Source organism: Puma concolor, chromosome C1 (genome assembly GCF_028749965.1).
Source record: "Puma concolor isolate L17-30 chromosome C1, mPumCon1.1.hap2, whole genome shotgun sequence".
Lineage (NCBI taxonomy): Eukaryota > Metazoa > Chordata > Mammalia > Carnivora > Felidae > Puma > Puma concolor.
In genome coordinates, this window is record NC_141674.1 from 19,635,232 (window position 1) to 19,650,974 (window position 15,743).

General features: G+C 57.1%; 4 protein-coding genes across 7 annotated transcripts; 2 read left to right on the top strand and 2 right to left on the bottom strand.

Moving 5' to 3' along the window:
* Nucleotides 1-2,388: 2,388 nt before the first annotated feature.
* FAM110D (family with sequence similarity 110 member D) lies at nt 2,389-6,102 on the top strand. 3 transcript variants are annotated; one of them, XM_086716109.1, is made up of 2 exons: nt 2,389-2,489; nt 4,605-6,102. In XM_086716109.1, the coding sequence occupies exon 2, from the start codon at nt 4,699-4,701 to the stop codon at nt 5,527-5,529; it is 831 nt and encodes a 276-aa protein (XP_086572235.1). In that variant the 5' UTR covers nt 2,389-2,489; nt 4,605-4,698; the 3' UTR covers nt 5,530-6,102. The 3 variants fall into 3 exon arrangements, with proteins under 3 accessions (XP_086572235.1, XP_086572234.1, XP_086572236.1); XM_086716108.1 differs by lacking the exon at nt 2,389-2,489 and adding an exon at nt 2,502-2,644; XM_086716110.1 differs by lacking the exon at nt 2,389-2,489 and adding an exon at nt 3,915-4,028.
* A 924-nt stretch (nt 6,103-7,026) lies between these two features.
* CC1H1orf232 (chromosome C1 C1orf232 homolog) lies at nt 7,027-10,334 on the bottom strand. The gene is made up of 4 exons (XM_086716115.1): nt 10,213-10,334; nt 9,020-9,103; nt 8,812-8,909; nt 7,027-7,362 (listed from the first exon to the last, which is right to left on the bottom strand). The coding sequence occupies exons 1-4, from the start codon at nt 10,294-10,296 to the stop codon at nt 7,062-7,064; spliced, it is 567 nt and encodes a 188-aa protein (XP_086572241.1). The 5' UTR covers nt 10,297-10,334; the 3' UTR covers nt 7,027-7,061.
* Nucleotides 10,335-11,779: 1,445 nt separating this feature from the next.
* Nucleotides 11,780-12,626, top strand: ZNF593 (zinc finger protein 593). The gene is made up of 3 exons (XM_086716111.1): nt 11,780-11,979; nt 12,175-12,237; nt 12,332-12,626. Exons 1-3 carry the CDS (start codon nt 11,780-11,782, stop codon nt 12,471-12,473), a joined length of 405 nt encoding a protein of 134 aa, XP_086572237.1. The 3' UTR covers nt 12,474-12,626.
* Nucleotides 11,889-13,654, bottom strand: ZNF593OS (ZNF593 opposite strand). Of its 2 annotated transcripts, XM_086716114.1 has the most exons (4): nt 13,539-13,654; nt 13,362-13,435; nt 12,931-13,081; nt 11,889-12,001 (listed from the first exon to the last, which is right to left on the bottom strand). In XM_086716114.1, exons 2-3 carry the CDS (start codon nt 13,404-13,406, stop codon nt 12,938-12,940), a joined length of 189 nt encoding a protein of 62 aa, XP_086572240.1. In that variant the 5' UTR covers nt 13,407-13,435; nt 13,539-13,654; the 3' UTR covers nt 11,889-12,001; nt 12,931-12,937. The 2 variants fall into 2 exon arrangements, with proteins under 2 accessions (XP_086572240.1, XP_086572238.1); XM_086716112.1 differs by lacking the exon at nt 11,889-12,001 and having other exon boundaries at nt 12,938-13,081; nt 13,555-13,654.
* Between the last annotated feature and the right edge of the window lie 2,089 nt (nt 13,655-15,743).

A 15,743-nucleotide genomic window follows, 5' to 3' on the forward strand; every position in this document is an offset into this window, starting at 1 on the left:
GCCTTCTCATTATTCCCGACACTGACCAGAGCTGCTCCCCCAGCCTCCCCACCCCGCCCCTCTTCTCCGGAAGGAGCCAGTTCTGACTCAGCCCATTTCCAACTGATCATCAAGGTGATCCGGGAATGAGCTTGGAAATAGGAAGGAAGTATCTCTCAGATTTGGCCTCCCACAGGCCCAGGGTCCTGCCTCTAGCACCGGAAGGAGCCACTTTAAGGATGTCCCTAGGGATCCATTACCAGAAAGACAGAGGATCCGTTCATGGCAAGTGTGACCCAGAGACGGGGCGGGAGCAGGCAGCTGGAGCTCCACCTCATGATCTCCCCACCCCTCACTCTCTCACTGACTTGCAGGGCTCTCTTACCCAGAAGGCCAATCCAGTTTGACCTCTCCTCCATGAGCCTGCTCTGCCAGCACAGTAGAGGGTCTGTTTCCATTGGCATCCTGGGACAGGGTACTGTCACCCCTCAGACTGTGCGCTGGTGAGAGCAAGGCTACTTGACCATCCCCCACCTCGGACTCCAGAGCTGTGTCTCCCCCCTCTGACTGGGCGCTCCGAGGGCTGGGGCTGCCTCCCCCATCTGATGGAGTGCTCCTACAAGCAGAGTCCTTTCTAGTCACCCTCATCAGACCAGGGGCTGCCCCAGGGCAGCCCCTGCGTTCCACTCTGAATCCCTCATTCTGCAGTCCAGCATCTGTCCTTGAAAAGAGCTGAGAAGCCCACTCCCCACCCCACCTGCCCTTCCCAACCGGGATGCTCCTTTAAGACCAAAGGGATGGGGGTTGTCAGACACAACTGCCCCATCCTCCCCCTCCTTCACAGGCCAGGTTTCCTGCCATTGACAGCATCCCAGCTGGGCCCTGCCCAGCCTCCACGCTTAACCCCTTCACCACCAGATCTCAGCACTATGGGCCAAGACTCCAACCTGCATCTATAAAATTAGGAGAAAGAAAGTACCCATTTCACTGGGTTGTTTGGAGAATTAAACGTATTAGTTATGGCATGAAGCACACACAGAACAGTGTCCAGCATATATTAATCTCCCAGTAGAAGTTCTTTGCCTTGTGTGAGCTTGGATCAGTCATTTCACATCTCTGAGTCTCGGTATTCTCAACTGTCAAATGGGGGAACTAAAACCTACTACTCCCCAAAGATTGTCCGAGGGATGAACCGTGATCATGTAGATGAAAGCACTTCTCAAAGAGCCGTAATAATACAATATGGAACTATCGTGGACCAAAAAAAACCCAAAAAACAAAAAACTTCCTTTAACTAGGTGATAAAAATCTCTTACCAGCAAATGGGCCTCTGATTTTTTCAGTCTCATTACCTTACTTTACAGACAGAGGGTACAGTGGAGAGTGGTTTTGGAGTTGGGTTTTGGCAAGATCCTGTTTCTTCATCCATCAAGTGGGATGGTCACCTCTGCTGGTGGGGGGCACCCCCTAGGGTTTTTAGGATAGACAAAGGAGATCCAAGAGCACAGGTGTGAATGTGCTTTGCAGACATTGAAAGTTCTACATGAGAGGGAAAGGGATTTGTGGAAAGTGGTCAGTTGAAGGAGGGCAGGGGCCCCTTGGCAGGGACATTGACTTTTTTGCTCTGGGTGCTGCAGTTTACTGGGGAGAAGGAAAGAGGTCTCCCGGCACCAAGCACTGCGGGCACAGGGCTCCCCCTTGAGACATGAGATGTCAGCTCTAGAAGTCCCTGGTGGGGCAAGGGAGAAAGGAGACCAAAGGACCCAGGCTTGGCCCCAGAATCCTTCCTTCACCACCTCTTCCCAGCCAATCTCATTGGCCATAAGAGGACCATGGGCAGAGGCACCTCCAATGGGCTCCAAGGTGGCTGTCTTCCCAAGACTTGCTGGGACAGGCTCACCCAGCACATCTGCGGCACCCATGCCCCCACCCTTAGGCTGCAGATTCCTGGCCTCACCCCTAGGGAGAGCAGGCTTGACACCATCCACACACCCCAATCAGGACAGGCCTAAACCTGCTACAGAGGAAACAGCACAGTCAGTTAGGACCCTGCTCTGCCTTCCCATTTAACCAAGAGGTTCTGCAAACGCCTAGCAGAGGGGACTGGCCCCACATGAATAGAATGTCCCTACCCCAGGCCTCTGGAGGAAGCTAGGGAATCAGGAGACCTTATCTAGGGTCCTGGCAGTGTCCCAAGCTCACTGTGCCTCCATACAAATCACTTAACCTGTCAGGGCCTGTGTGGCCAGCTGTAAAATAAAGGAGCTGGACCTGGTCCAAGGGTCCTCTCCAGCACTGAGACTGTGACCAGGAAGGAGTTAACTGGAGACCAGGCTCCTGGTCAGGAAGGCAAGGGTTAATCTGGAGGGGGGGGGGGTGGAGGCTCTCTCGCCTTTTCCTGTAGAGAGTGAGGTTTGGCTGCTACCAAAGTTACTTCCAGTCCTTGCTGTCCCTCCTGGCCTCCTGTGGTCCTTCCCAGGGACCCCTGCATTCAGCCTCCATACTCAGAGGTGAGTGCATCCTGAGCCCAGGCTGGGGTGGGCAGGCACTCAGGGACCCTAGAGCTGGGAGGCTGACACGAAGCCAGCGAACAAATCCCCCAGCCCATGTCCAGAGCTGAAGCCACGAGCAAAGTTCAGACCACTAACCACAGGACTGGGAGAAGGTGGGCAAACGGACGGAGGGCACCCTAATGTCTGCCAGGCTTCTAGGGTGGAACATCTGTGGTCGAGCATCAGGGCCAACCCAGGAGGCAGGGAAGAGACAGCGGACGGCAGATTATTTTGGTCCCTGTGTTTAAGGACTTTTTATAGCCTTGCTCCTCTGGGCTGGGAAGAGGAGAAGGGGATGGGAGGATAACCATGAGGTCAGACAAGCACAGTGCCCTCCTGGGACCTTGGAATCTGACCCATTGCCTGGTGTTATTTCTTGAGAGCTGGGAGGGAGGACACTTCCAGGCTCTCCTTGCTGCCTGAGTTCCCAGCCACCAACTACCTATGGACTGACTTACTAAACACTAGATAGGTGTGTGTGTGTGTGTGTGTGTGTGTGTGTGTGAGAGAGAGAGAGAGAGACAGAGAGACAGAGAGACAGAGACAGAGGCAGAGAGACACAGAGAGAGACAGAGACAGAGCCAGTAAAGCTGAACTGGCTATGCTGGGCTGGGGGGGTTGGCAGGGTCTCTGTTCCAAGGCCTCTGGGGGCGGGGACCCTCCCTCTATCCCTGGCAAGTTCTGTTCTTTTGTTGCCTCTAGACTGGAGGTCAGGTCCCCTCAGCCCCCAGAACTTATGTCTCCCTTTCAGCTGAATGGAGGATTCAGGGAGCAGGGGTGGCATGGGGTTTGCTGAGCCATGTGGGTGGCCCCCTCTGTTACTGCCAGCGGAACTGTCAGCTCTTGATTTACAACCGCTCCAGGTCCTCTTCCCCAGTGGCCGAGGGGAGGTGGCGGACAAGGGTCACAGGGTCTCAGGATGAGAAGAGGGCAGGGACCCCGAGGGCAGATTTCCGGGAATGCTGGCCGGTTATGGGGAAGAATTTGTGGAGGGAACTTTTGAGTGAGGCAAAGGGCCCACATCTCATGGAAACTGCTTGGTTTTATAGCAGCAGGAATAGAAGCAAAACACAAGAGGGAAGTTCTGATAGGCAAGGAGAGGCGCCAGCTGGACTAGTTCTGCAGTGTGAGGTTAGAGACCCGTCTCCTAACTCTCAGTAAGACCTGATTAAGCCCCTTGCTCTCTATCAGTTTCCTTCTCCGTGAAATGGAAACGCAGAGGTGATGTTTACAGTTGGGCATTGGGGAATTTCCTTGGCAGAGGTACAGAGGTGGCAGGTAGCTGGCTGATCTGACCTTGTGACCAACTCTCTCTCCTTCCCCATGGCCCTGCTGGGACTGGGCAGGGCAGTTGGCTGCAATTACTGGAGGTTCCTACCCTGTAGTTATATCCCTGACCCCCAGTGCTTCAGGGAGGGAAGGGTGGGCCCCGCCAGAGCCAGCCTGTGGCTGGGGAGCCTTCTTGTCTAGGATTCAAAGTTGCTGGGTTGGGAAGAGGTATTTTTTCCGGTTGAGGCCACTTGCGGGAATTGAGCTGGGACCAGCCCCACTTCCTTTTCCAAGTGTCCTGCTTGCTGATGCTTGCTTGGCATGGCTCCGTGGCCAGATTAGGGCACCCTCAAAGGGGCATTAAAAAAATTTTTTTAATGTTTTTATTTATTATTTTTGAGACAGACAGACAGAGCATGAGCAGGGGAGGGGCAGAGAGAGAGGGAGACACAGAATCCAAAGCAGGCTCCAGGCTCTGAGCTGTTAGCACAGAGCCTGACGCGGGGCTCGAACTCACGGACTGTGAGATCACGACCCGAGCCGAAGTCGGTGCTTAACCGACTGAGCCACCCAGGTGCCCCAAAGGGGCATTTTTTTTTCTGGGCGGCCAGGGAGCCCCTGCTCAACCTCTTTGAGGGATAGGAGAGCAGGGGAAGAGGTGGCCTGAGCTTCTGCCCCCTGGACACGGCACTGGTTGATTTGGATGGGGGAGGGGTGGCTGGCTGATCCTATTCCCAGGAATGCCTACAGGAGAGGTGCAGGGCCATCTACTCTTTCCCACTGACCATTCCTCCTTCCCTGTAGGTACCAGGGAGTCCCGACCAATTGCTCTTGGCTCCTCAACTGGCTTCCTCCCTCCAGTGGCTTATGGGGTACTATCCTGCCCAGCTCCGCTAAGATGATCCTGGCCTCTCCCTCCACCCCGTCCAGGGGACGGACCCCCAGCGCCGTGGAGAGGTTGGAGGCCGACAAAGCCAAGTATGTCAAGACACACCAAGTGATAGCACGACGTCAGGAGCCAGCCCTGCGTGGGGGTCCCGGACCGCTCTCCCCGCACCCCTACAATGAGTTGGGACCCCCTGGATCGCCCAGGACACCCAGGCCCGCCCGCCGGAGCAGCGGCAGGCGGCTGCCAAGGCCTGACTCCCTCATCTTCTACCGCCAGAAGCGGGACTGCAAGGCTTCGGTGAACAAAGAGAACGCCAAGGGCCAGGGGCTGGTGCGGCGCCTCTTCCTGGGGGCCCCCCGCGACGCCACCTCGAGCAGTCCCGGCCCAACCGAGCGACCAGCGGCTCCTGGGGCTTGGGCCGCTCCCCAAGATGCCCCGGAAGCGTCAGGAAAGCGGGCGCTGTGCCCCACATGCTCACTGCCCTTGTCGGAGAAGGAGCGCTTCTTCAACTACTGCGGCCTGGAGCGCGCGCTGGTGGAGGTGCTGGGCGCTGAGCGCTTCTCTCCGCAGAGCTGGGGCGCCGACGCCAGCCCCCAGCCCGGGGCGCCGCCGCCGCCCGGCTCCGGGGACACCAGCGACTGGACGTCCAGCGACACGGATCGTCCGGACGGTGCTGGCGGCGGCGGGGTTGGCGGCGGCGGCGGCGGCGGCTCGGAGGCCGCGGGCTCGGCGCGGGACGGGCGCCCCCCGGTGTCCGTGGTGGAGCGCAACGCGCGCGTCATCCAGTGGCTGTACGGCTGCCAGCGCGCCCGCGACCCGCCGCGCGAGTCCGAGGTGTGACTGCGGCCGCTCGGGAGCGGGCTTCCGGGAAGTCCGGGGTCCGGGCAGGGTTAAGGGGTGGGCGCGGGGCTGGACCCGGGCACCGGAAGGGACGCCCTGCCTCTGACGCGCCGGGTGCCGTGGGGCGAGACCTTCCCTCTGGATCTGGGCTTCCCCTTGTGAACCTTGGGAGGCTGGGACAAAATGATTCCCAAAGGCCCTTCCCAGCGCAGACGGCGGAGGGGGAGGGGGCAGCTATGTGGCCCCTGTGGAGGCCGGGTCTGGGGAGAGAGGTCTGGGGTGGGAGATCAGAGAATCTGCTGAATAAAGCCACAATGTTATTTAAAGGAGTCGTGATGTTGGATTAGAGAGTCCATATTGAGGAAAGAGGCGGGGCGGACTTGCGTGGTTAGGTGCGTGGGTTTGGAGTGTGGGTTCCAGGCTCACTGCGTGACCCTAGGCAGACACTTAACCTCTCCGAATCACAGTTGCACCCCTCGGTGATCAAAGTATTTTTGAAAGGGTCCTCAAGCTCATGGCCAAGTGACTGGCGTATAGGAAATGTTCAATAAACGACAGCCGCTAAGACCGCTACTGAATTGGTAGTAACTCTATTATGATCATCTTCCCCACTGATCCTGACCTGAGGTCGGTCCAAACTAAAGCTGGGAGCCTGGAATAGCGCGTTTGGGGAGTTCTGCCGAGGGGTCTGCCCCAAAAACCTGGGATCCGCCGGTCCGGAAAGGCCGCCCGCATTCCTGGAGATTTGCTGCCCCCTTTTGGTTACTAGCTATGAATGGGCTGAGATGTGAAGAATCCAGAATTGAGGGCAGTAAAGGAAGGGACTCTTCAAATGAGGATTTTGCCAACCAGGAGCCTCACATCCTGCCACTGTCTTCCTTTCCGTCAGAGACACACAGGGTCCCCTGTTTGCCTCACACACGTCCACACGTCCAAGTCTTTGTTTACGGTCCATCCTCCCTTTGCCTGAGTTACCTTCCCCTTTTTTTCCACTCATTCTTCTAAGATTACATATATTCATTCTCCCTCAGAAATTCCTGAATTTCCCAATCGGCCTCATCTCCTCCGAGCTCCCAAGTACAGCCTTATTTTTATGCCTCAACTTGTCACTTTGTGTGGGACCCGCTGGTAGTTTGGGTTCTTTCCTTTGTCTCTGACCTTCCTTCCCCGAGTACAGGGACTGTGCACATAAAAGGGCCACAGGCAACGTTTGTCGAATGAAAAGAGGCTGGACAGGGCGACGGGCCCTGTCCTCTGGGGCTCCTCAGCTTCCTGGAAAGTTGTAGTCTAAATGGGACACAACCTTTCCTGACACCAGGACTGTCTGGTCATTTTCTCCCTGTACGTTTTTGGGGGGAGAGGGGGAGGACGCTTTGAGCTGGACCCCGCCTTGAGGTTGCCCACCCAGAAGCAGTCATCCCTGAGGTCCGGACAAAAGCACGCGGTCACACAGGGTGTCGGGTCAGGGTCAGGGCTTTTATGGGGGGGGGAGGGGGCGAGGGGAAGAGCGGGCGCCTTGTTGGACCGGCCGGCTAGTCACCCTTGGGCGCAGCCTTCACCCTCATCTCGGCCAGTTTGTGGGTGAGGAAGCCCCACTTGAAGCCGGCCACGGTGTCGGCCTCCCCAGGCTCCGGGCGCTCGGCGGCCTCCTCCGCGGCCTCGTCCCGGGCTTCGGGGTCCGGCTCCCGGGTGGGTTCGGCGCCGCGCAGTATTGACGCCGCGGCCGCCTGCTGCTGCTGCCACCTGCTGGCGAACGTGTCCCAGAATCCGGACCCTCGCGGCTCCGCCTCCGCCGCGGCCACCGCCTGCGAGGGGGACTTCGCCGCCAGCGGGCTGCGGGAGAGGGACGGGTCAGGGGCCGGCCGAGAGGCGGGAGGAGAGGACGAAGAGGGGAGACGGGGTGCAGACGCTAAGAGTGGGGCCGGGGAAGCCAGGGTGAGGTCAGATGACGGGGGGGGGGGGGGGGGGGGGGCGTGCCGGGAGACTGGACGCAGGTCAGGACCTGGAGGCCAGGGGAGGGTTCAGAGGCACTGGGAAAGGAGGCCGGAGTGGGACAGGGTCAGGGGATTAGGGGAGGGGTCTGAGAAGAGGGGGCCGAGACCAAGATCCCTGGGGAGAGAGTAGGGTTCCGGGGTTTAGGGAAGGAACTCGGGGAGAGGGGCAAGGCCAGAGAAGGGAAGCCTGAGGTGCCGGGTCCGGAAAGCTGTGGGAGGGGACCGGAGAGAGTGGCGGGGCCCAGCGGTGCTAGCGGGAGGAGTGAGACCCCGCGCAGGTCCCCATCCGGGGGAAGGGGCGAGGTCAGACTCTTCGAGAAAGGGTCTTCGAAGCCGGGGTTGCAGCGCTGGGGAAAGAGGCAGGGCGGGGGCGGGGGCAGGGGCAATGTTCTGGGGTGGAGGGAAAGGGGGACTAGGAAAATGAGGGAACCCTGGAGAAAGGGACAGGTGAGGAGACCCAGAGGAATGAGAAACGCCTAGATCAGAGGCTTAGCCGGGAGGAGGACTGGGGAGGTGGCATGGAGGGGAAGGGCAGTCAAGGAACGGTGATGAGGCTTGAGGTGGGAGCCTCAGGTCTAAGGAAGGGTCCTTGGAGCTCTGGGAGGGACAAGAGATGAGCGCCAGGGGACAGAAAGGAAACCCCGGAGCTGGAGAGATGGGTGGGTCAGGGGGACTGGAGGGGAGAAAGGAATAAGGGAATGTCAGAGGAAGGAGGCAGGACTGGGCTGAAGGAAAGGGCAGGGAGGCAGTGTGTGCCAAAATAGAGCTAGGAGAAAGGAGCTGGCCCGGGTACCATCCCCTAATCCCCAGCAAGATAGTGGTCCCTAGACTAGCCTGCCTCAGGTCTTCAGGAGCCTGGCTGCAAATATAGACCCCAGGCCTCATCCTGCACCTGCTGAATCAGAATCTTTGAAGGAGGGTCTGGCAGAAATTCCCTAGGAGGATGAGGGTATTGGGAACCACTGATCTGGACCACCCTCAGTTCCAAGCGCCTAAAGTTTCTGTCTTCTGTTCCCTGATTGTAGGGAGATGACCCCTCCCATGTGGATGGGGAAAAAGAGCCTAAAATACCTTCTAGCACCTCAATCCCAACAGCCCTTAAAGTCCTCCTGAGATCTAACCTAATCTCCAGACATGATGATTTGGCCTCTTTCCTGCTGAGAGAAACTGAAACAGCCCGTGGCTGCCTCTCCCCCTCCCTCCTTGGTCAGAAAGACAAATAGACCAGAAGGAAAGGACGTGGGAGAAGGGAGACCCCAGGCCCATCCCAGCCCCCACCAACACGTACTGGTCGGCACAGGGCTCCGGTGGCAGCAGCTTGTCCTCATCTTCTTTGTTAAACAGAGACGACATTGTCAGCCAACCTTTCACCCCGACCCCCTGAACCTAGGAGGAAGGGGCTGGGAGTCAGGGAAGGGTCATAGCACCACCTCCCAGGATTCCACAGCAGCCTCCTCCAGACTCCCCAGGGCTGGGGTAAAGAAGGAAGAACTCACCCGGCGGGCCAACTGGGACATGGGATGGAAAGCCTCTTCGGTAGGTTCTGCCGGCTCAGAGTCCACTAACGCTGGGTTCCCTCTCTGGGACACAAGACCCCTCCCAGCATGAGAGAGGTCCCAGAGGAATGGGACTTCCCTCCCCCGCTGCTAGCCTGGTACGCACACCCCGGCACCCCAACCCCCCACAACTAAACACCCATCTGGTCCCCTCACGCCCTCCATAAATACATACAAGTGTACCTCTACACAAAGTCACCCAGTCACATACCTTACCTGTATAGGAAACCCCTGCAGACACCCTCAAGCCCACATACCTGCCCACCCATGGACGTATCCACACACACCCAAAAATGTGTGGACAACAGCATGCATGCTGATGTAGACACACACCTGTACATGAGCATGCCTCCACAGGGCTATGCCTCTTCGCCTGTACATAGCTGTACGTGCTGTGAGGCACCTATACAAGGACACATACACTGTTATACCATTCACACCTGTGAACTTACAGAAATGCAGGCAGCGGCACAGAGGCCCACCTACAGCACACTAAACCTCTCCACCCATCCACAGACACAAAGATGGAGATGCACACACACACACACACACACACACCCTATAGAACTAGTTCCTGCCCCTGCCACATCTGTTTGCACAAACTGCTACTTATTACAGCCTCTAGATGTAAGACCGTTCCCAGTGTCAGAGCCTTTTTGATTTTTTTTAAACGTCAGAATAAACATGCTCCAAGTCTGGCTCTGATCTGATGCTGCAACAGTGACCCTCTAAGGGCAAGCACGACTTCTAGGACCATAGGCCTCACTTCCTCTCCAGGCAAGCCATCCCAATTCTGCTTAGCTCTGCCCATTAGGAAGTTGTGTCAAGCTGCATGTGCCCCATGTGGCTACTGCCTCCTGGTCTCTTCCATGTGGCAGCCCTTGGCTGCCATCTTTGGAGATGGAGTCTGTCGTGGGAGACAATGACCATTTTTCCCGTGGCCCCCCAATCTTCTTCCTCAGTTTCCTGAAATATCCTGGCTTTCGGCACCAGGCCATTTGTCATCCTTGAAGGTGCCAATTGTTTCTGCACAAATGTGCCTCCCCTCACAGAGCCTGTCCCTTGCTCTTCATTGTATCTCACTCCTGCTCTCTCTGCCCATGACCCACCCAGCAAACATGGATGGTACCCACCTCCTCTGCCAGGTCTTCCTCAGATTCCCCACTGAGGGTCTGTAACACTTTGGACTTGTAGGTTTTCCAGAAGGCCTGGTTCATGGCTGCAGGGAAAACAGACCTGGCACCGAAGCTCAGGAAGGCAGTGACTCAGTGGGCACCCAGCGGGTCTGGCTCCAGGAACTTGGTGAGGCCCAGAGCCTGTCCCAGGGATCAGGTGACTTCATTAAAGATGCACCAGCCTCCCCAGCTGGCACACTGTCAGGCAGGTGAGCTGATCCAGAGGAGTCTGGGGTGGAGACAGGACAGAGCTGGCTTCTGTGGCCTCAGCCCCTCGTCTTGACCCATATTGGCCAAGAATAATGGAGACATCTCTCTCCACGGAGGCCCGCTTCCTGGCCCTACGGGTACTTGAATTTGATCTCTTGGAATGGCTCCAAAAAAAATCTGCTTGCATTCACAAAGTCCATTTATAAAGTCCTTGGGCCCAAGACCCACACTGGTGCCCCTGTGACTGTAGCCATACCAGTTGTGCCTTCAGCAGGGCCTGCCCTATGTCCCCACTCAACTGTGAACTGGAGTGGGGAGGTCTCAAAGCCCCTGGCTGGCACCCTGGGCTTACATTTCTCTGCTTTGTCTGGGCTGGAAACCGATTCCTCTCCCCAGGGATGCACGTGCATGTCTCCCTGTTTCCTGGCAACAGGTTCCAAAGAGCTGGAGCCCCTGAATTATTGCTGAGCTCCTCTGGTCAGCCAGGAAGGCACCAGGCTCCAATGAACGGAGAAAGGCTCTCTGGCCATCCCCCCACTCTGAGCACAAAATACCTAGGCTGTATCTCTGCCTTTGCTGCCAGCCCACACCAGGGAGTCCAGGGCTCAGAGAAAGGGGGCAAAGATGAGAGGTGCTTCTGCCAGCCCTTCCACTTCTTGTGAGAGTTGCTGACCCCGTGCAGTCTGAGGAGATGCCCGAGCAGAACACTCCTTGCTCACGGATTTGACAGGGGGTGCACGAAGGACGGAGACCCAAGGGAATAACTGGGGAACGGTGAGAAGTGGTGAGCGCTTTGTCAGGAACTGGAGGTATCTCAGGAGTCCCTGTGGGGGCCAGATCCCAAACTTACTCACTCACACTCATTAATTCATTTATTCACATCACAGACATTTTTCAGTGCCTCCCAGACATGCTCAAGGCATATTCCCTCCCCTTGCTGACCGTGGAGTCTAAGATCTGGGAACAAGCATGGGGTGATAGTGCCAAGGGATGGAGTAGAGACAGGTCGGGCCAGAAGGGACCGGAGGTCAGGGGGCGGAATCCCCCGGGGGCCCGCACCACCCAGCCGCTCCCGGGCCAAAGCCTCGCCCTGGGCGGAAGCCGCAGCTTTGGGCCCCGCCCGGCGCTCCGTCTCTGACGTCGACCGCCGCCTGGGGGCGCTCAAGGAGCGGCCTGCGCGAGTGACGTCATCTGAGGCAGTCTGGACGAACCTGCTCCGCCCCCGGGCGTCCTTGACGTCATCCAGCAATCCGGAAGCGCCCGCACGTGTGCCCCTGACCCGGCTCTGGGCCCCCTGGCCCCGCCGTCACTGGCCATGGGTCGCTCCCGTCGGACGGGTGCTCACCGAACCCACTCCCTGGCCCGCCAGATGAAGGCGAAGCGGCGGCAGCCGGACCTGGACGAAATTCACCGCGAGCTGCGGCCCCAGGTTCCCGCACGGTCTCGTCCAGACCTGGGCTCCGAGCCCGACCCCGACCTGCCAGGGGGCGGCCTGCATCGCTGTCTGGCCTGCGCGTGAGTCCCGGCCGGGCCTGGCCTGGGGAGGAGAAGGGTACGCGGGACGGGACGGGGGCGTGAGGTCCGGGCCCCAGGACGCGCGGGTTCTGCTGACCTCCCATCACTTCAGGCTCAGAGCCCCGCGTGAGGGAGATAGGCATACCTGAGATGCATCACCTCACTCTCCTCCTTACCCACCTCCCATCCCTACAGGAGGTACTTCGTCGATTCCACCACCCTGAAGACCCACTTCCGATCCAAAGACCACAAGAAGAGGTATGAAGGAGTAAGGAGAGGACTGGTGGACGGGTGCTGGGCAGACAGGGCTTGCATCTGGTCAGCTCCCAACTCTCTCTCTTCTTTCAACCAGGCTAAAGCAGCTGAGCGTGGAGCCCTACAGTCAGGAGGAGGCCGAAAGGGCAGCGGGTATGGGCTCTTATGTGCCCCCCCAGCGGCTGGCCGTGCCCACAGAAGTATCCACTGAGGCCCCCGAGATGGACACATCTCCCTGACATGGCCTGAGGATGTAGGGTAGGGGAACTGCCCATGGACAGTGGTGCAAGGGCTAGGCTGGCAAAGACTGTGCCAACCTATTTTGGCCCTGGGTTTGGGGAGTGGATGGCCTCTTCTGGGTGCCCTCACCCCCAATAAAGGAACTGGATGAAGAGGACTTGTCTCTGACTCTCTAACCTCCAGGCCACTCCTCCAAACTCCTGCCCTGTAGGGGTTTCTCTGTTACTCTTGTTTACAGGGCCGAGGGTGTCCATTCCCCACTTGGTCCGGCTTTGGACCTACAGCCTTGCTTTCCCTCAGGGGTCCTGGCATCTGAGCTGGAGCCCCAAGATGGAGCCCAGGTCAGTGAAGGGGAGAGGGAAGATCAGGGACTGACACTCAGAAAAGAAGTGGGCTCCCGAGATTGCAGCCCCCACTGAGTCACCTCCCCCAGGACCCGGGCGTGAGGCTGCCTACTTTATCATCAGGCCTGTGGCGGCCGCCGCTGCCCCACCATCTTCCAGACAGCATAGCAGGAGCCACCCAGTCCAAGGACAGCCAGCAGTGTAGCCACTACCCCGGCCAGTGGACTCCGGGGCTCTGCTTTGAGCTCCCCAGCTATCTGCATCTGGAGATACACAGAGGGTCCATCTGAGGGGTTAGTTGAGACTTCTGGGAAGGTGGGGGGGTGGGAAGGAGCTGAGCGGGTACAGCTGGGTGAAGGAGATATGGATGCCATTGCTGCCCCAGGGAGATTCCACCCCAATCCCTCTCGCTTCACTGCCCATCTGGGCCCTGGCCGCTCAGGCGGCAGGAAACGTGACAGCCTGGATGCTGGGGGTGTTAGCCCAGCTATGGTAGGGGAAAGAGGGGGTCCGTGGCTGAAGCCGTAGGTTAGAGGTACTTACCTGTAGCACCCGGAAGTAGCCAGGGGTCAGGCGTCGAAATCTCATGGTGGGTGCCACTAGTCTTCCTTGGCGGCCTGTGGGGTGGAAGCAGAATGAGGATTAGTGGTGTTCATAATACCAAGGAGTGGAAATCAGGGCATAGAGGTGTCTGACCTCTCATATCCATGGGAGCCATACCTCAGAGGATGCTCACCAGCGTCTGCCCTCCCAGGTCTGGCAGGGGGCGGGGCAGCTGAACCTTTAAATCTGGTCCCTTCCCCCGCCTGCCCATCCTGCCAGCTTCAGGAGCAGCTGTCAAGAGAGATCAGCATCAGGCCTGAGCAGCACCTCCCCCACTCACCAGGGAGGCCAGGCTGGGTAGGGCAGGAAAGGCCTTGCCTGGCAGCGCTCAGGAGTCTTAGACCTGGACCAGGTACTGGGAGGGTCTCCCCAGCCCGGGTCCTGGCTCTATCCCTACTCCTCAGATGGTCGGATATCACGAGTCAGCCCTCAGCATAGGAGGGGCAGGGTGCCTTATTAGCCCTCCCTGGTCGCCCTGAACATTGGTGAGCCTTTTCACTTGGTTTCTGTTACATCAACGCCCATTACCTTGGCGGGGGGAGGGCACATATCACTTCTTTCTGCAAGATGAAGTTCCCGCAGGGACTTTTCCTATTCTTGGCTTGGGGACAATAATAAAAGGAGATTAGCATATACTGATTAAGAGAGCTGTCCATGGCATGTTAAAAAACAGCTGACTGTGCCAGGCAGTATTATAAGCACTTAACATGTATTAATTCATTTGGTATTGGTTATCTTATAATATGAACAACAACCACATGTTTTCAGAATAGTATACAGAGTACCTGCATATGCAGAGAATGGAAACTTTACAGTGGTCCCCACTTGGGCCTAGAATAGAGATATAATGACCTACTGCTAACCTTTGAATATTTTACAACAAAGATGCAGAAGGAACTTTTATAAACTCAGAAAACTACCTTTAAAATAGAAGCTACCTTGGGGCGCCTGGGTGGCTCAGTCGGTTAAGCCTCCAACTTCAGCTCAGGTCACGATCTCACGGTCCGTGAGTTCGAGCCCCGCGTCGGGCTCTGGGCTGATGGCTCAGAGCCTGGAGCCTGTTTCCGATTCTGTGTCTCCCTCTCTCTCTCTGCCCCTCCCCCGTTCATGCTCTGTCTCTGTCTGTCTCAAAAACAAATAAACGTTAAAATAGAAGCTACCATTTACTCTGCCCTTAACTGCCTAGCCCTGCCAGGTGCTAGGAGCAGAAAATAAAGGCAAGGTTATGTGGGGCGCCTGGCTGCCTCGGTCGGAAGAGCATGCGACTCTTGATCTTGGGGTTGTGAGCTCAAGTCCCACGTCGGGTGTAGAGATGACCTCTTAAATAAATAAATATTGTTTAAAAATAAAGGCAATGTTGTGGACGTCAGGCCCCCAATCCTTTTAGGGGTGCATGTGAGTGGTGAGTTCCTGTCTGTTTCTGCCCTACAGGACTGTGTGTTCAGGCTGGCTCAGGGTAGGTGTTTGATGAAATCAGGGTGGTGGAGACAGGTGTGTGTTTACTGGGCTTCCCCAGAGCGCCGCAGGGAGGCTGTTGAAGGAAGAGGGCAAAACGGAGGAGTGATGAAAGGACACGTGCAGCTCAGGGTATGAGGATGCATGAATGGGGCCAAGGACAAAGCCAGAGAGGGGAGGGCTGTGTTGCACAGTGGAGCCTGCTGGTTCACCAGCGAGGGAGTCAAGCCTGCAGGTACCTTCGAGGACCCTGAAAGATGCAGATAACAATCTGCATTCTTGTTTGATGCCGCATGTAATGGTAGGAGGGAGCCAGGGGAGCGGGCCAAGTTCCAGAGAACTCAATTTGTATGTGAAATTATTAAATGATGGCAACTAACACACACCCATTATATGGGCCATCCAGAGGCCAAGTGCAGAATTTGGATTTGGGGGCAAGATCATGTCAGGCTTTGAAGGCTGGGTACTGGGGCACTGGTAGGGATTCCAAAGTGACACAGTCAGAGGGGCAGGCCCTGGGAAGCCTTCCCAGGCCCCTCTCCATAGAACTAAAGCAATAATAATAGCTCAGATCCATCCCATCTGACAGATTTCAAAATACTTCAAGGAAATCTTCACAGCACTAAGGTCTAAGTGTCTCTGTTTTAGACAGGAAGGAACAGTTCAGAGAGGTGTTGAAATTGGGCGCAGTCACATAGCAAATGGAAGTGATTCTGTCTGATTCCAAAGTCCTGGGAGTCTCCTGGCCTGGGATGGTGGTGGTGGTGGTGATAGCTACAAATCGTATGTCACAGATTATTGTTCTAAGAGAAAAGCTCTTAACTGGGATTCAGAATACAGAGGGCCGATAAACTTGGATGGGAAAAA

Coding starts and splice junctions, on each gene's coding strand:
- FAM110D (XM_086716108.1), top strand. CDS start 2,586: ATGTCCAGAGCTGAAGCCACGAGCAAAGTTCAGACCACTAACCACAGG. Junction 2,645..4,604: donor AACCACAGGACTGGGAGAAG/GTGGGCAAACGG, acceptor CCTTCCCTGTAG/GTACCAGGGAGTCCCGACCA.
- CC1H1orf232 (XM_086716115.1), bottom strand. CDS start 10,296: ATGAACCAGGCCTTCTGGAAAACCTACAAGTCCAAAGTGTTACAGACC. Junction 9,104..10,212: donor AGGAAGACCTGGCAGAGGAG/GTGGGTACCATC, acceptor CTTGTGTCCCAG/AGAGGGAACCCAGCGTTAGT. Junction 7,363..8,811: donor CCGGAGCCCTGTGCCGACCA/GTACGTGTTGGT, acceptor CCTCTCCCGCAG/CCCGCTGGCGGCGAAGTCCC.
- ZNF593 (XM_086716111.1), top strand. CDS start 11,780: ATGGGTCGCTCCCGTCGGACGGGTGCTCACCGAACCCACTCCCTGGCC. Junction 11,980..12,174: donor CATCGCTGTCTGGCCTGCGC/GTGAGTCCCGGC, acceptor CCATCCCTACAG/GAGGTACTTCGTCGATTCCA. Junction 12,238..12,331: donor TCCAAAGACCACAAGAAGAG/GTATGAAGGAGT, acceptor TCTTTCAACCAG/GCTAAAGCAGCTGAGCGTGG.
- ZNF593OS (XM_086716114.1), bottom strand. CDS start 13,406: ATGAGATTTCGACGCCTGACCCCTGGCTACTTCCGGGTGCTACAG. Junction 13,082..13,361: donor GCTACTTCCGGGTGCTACAG/GTAAGTACCTCT, acceptor GTGTATCTCCAG/ATGCAGATAGCTGGGGAGCT.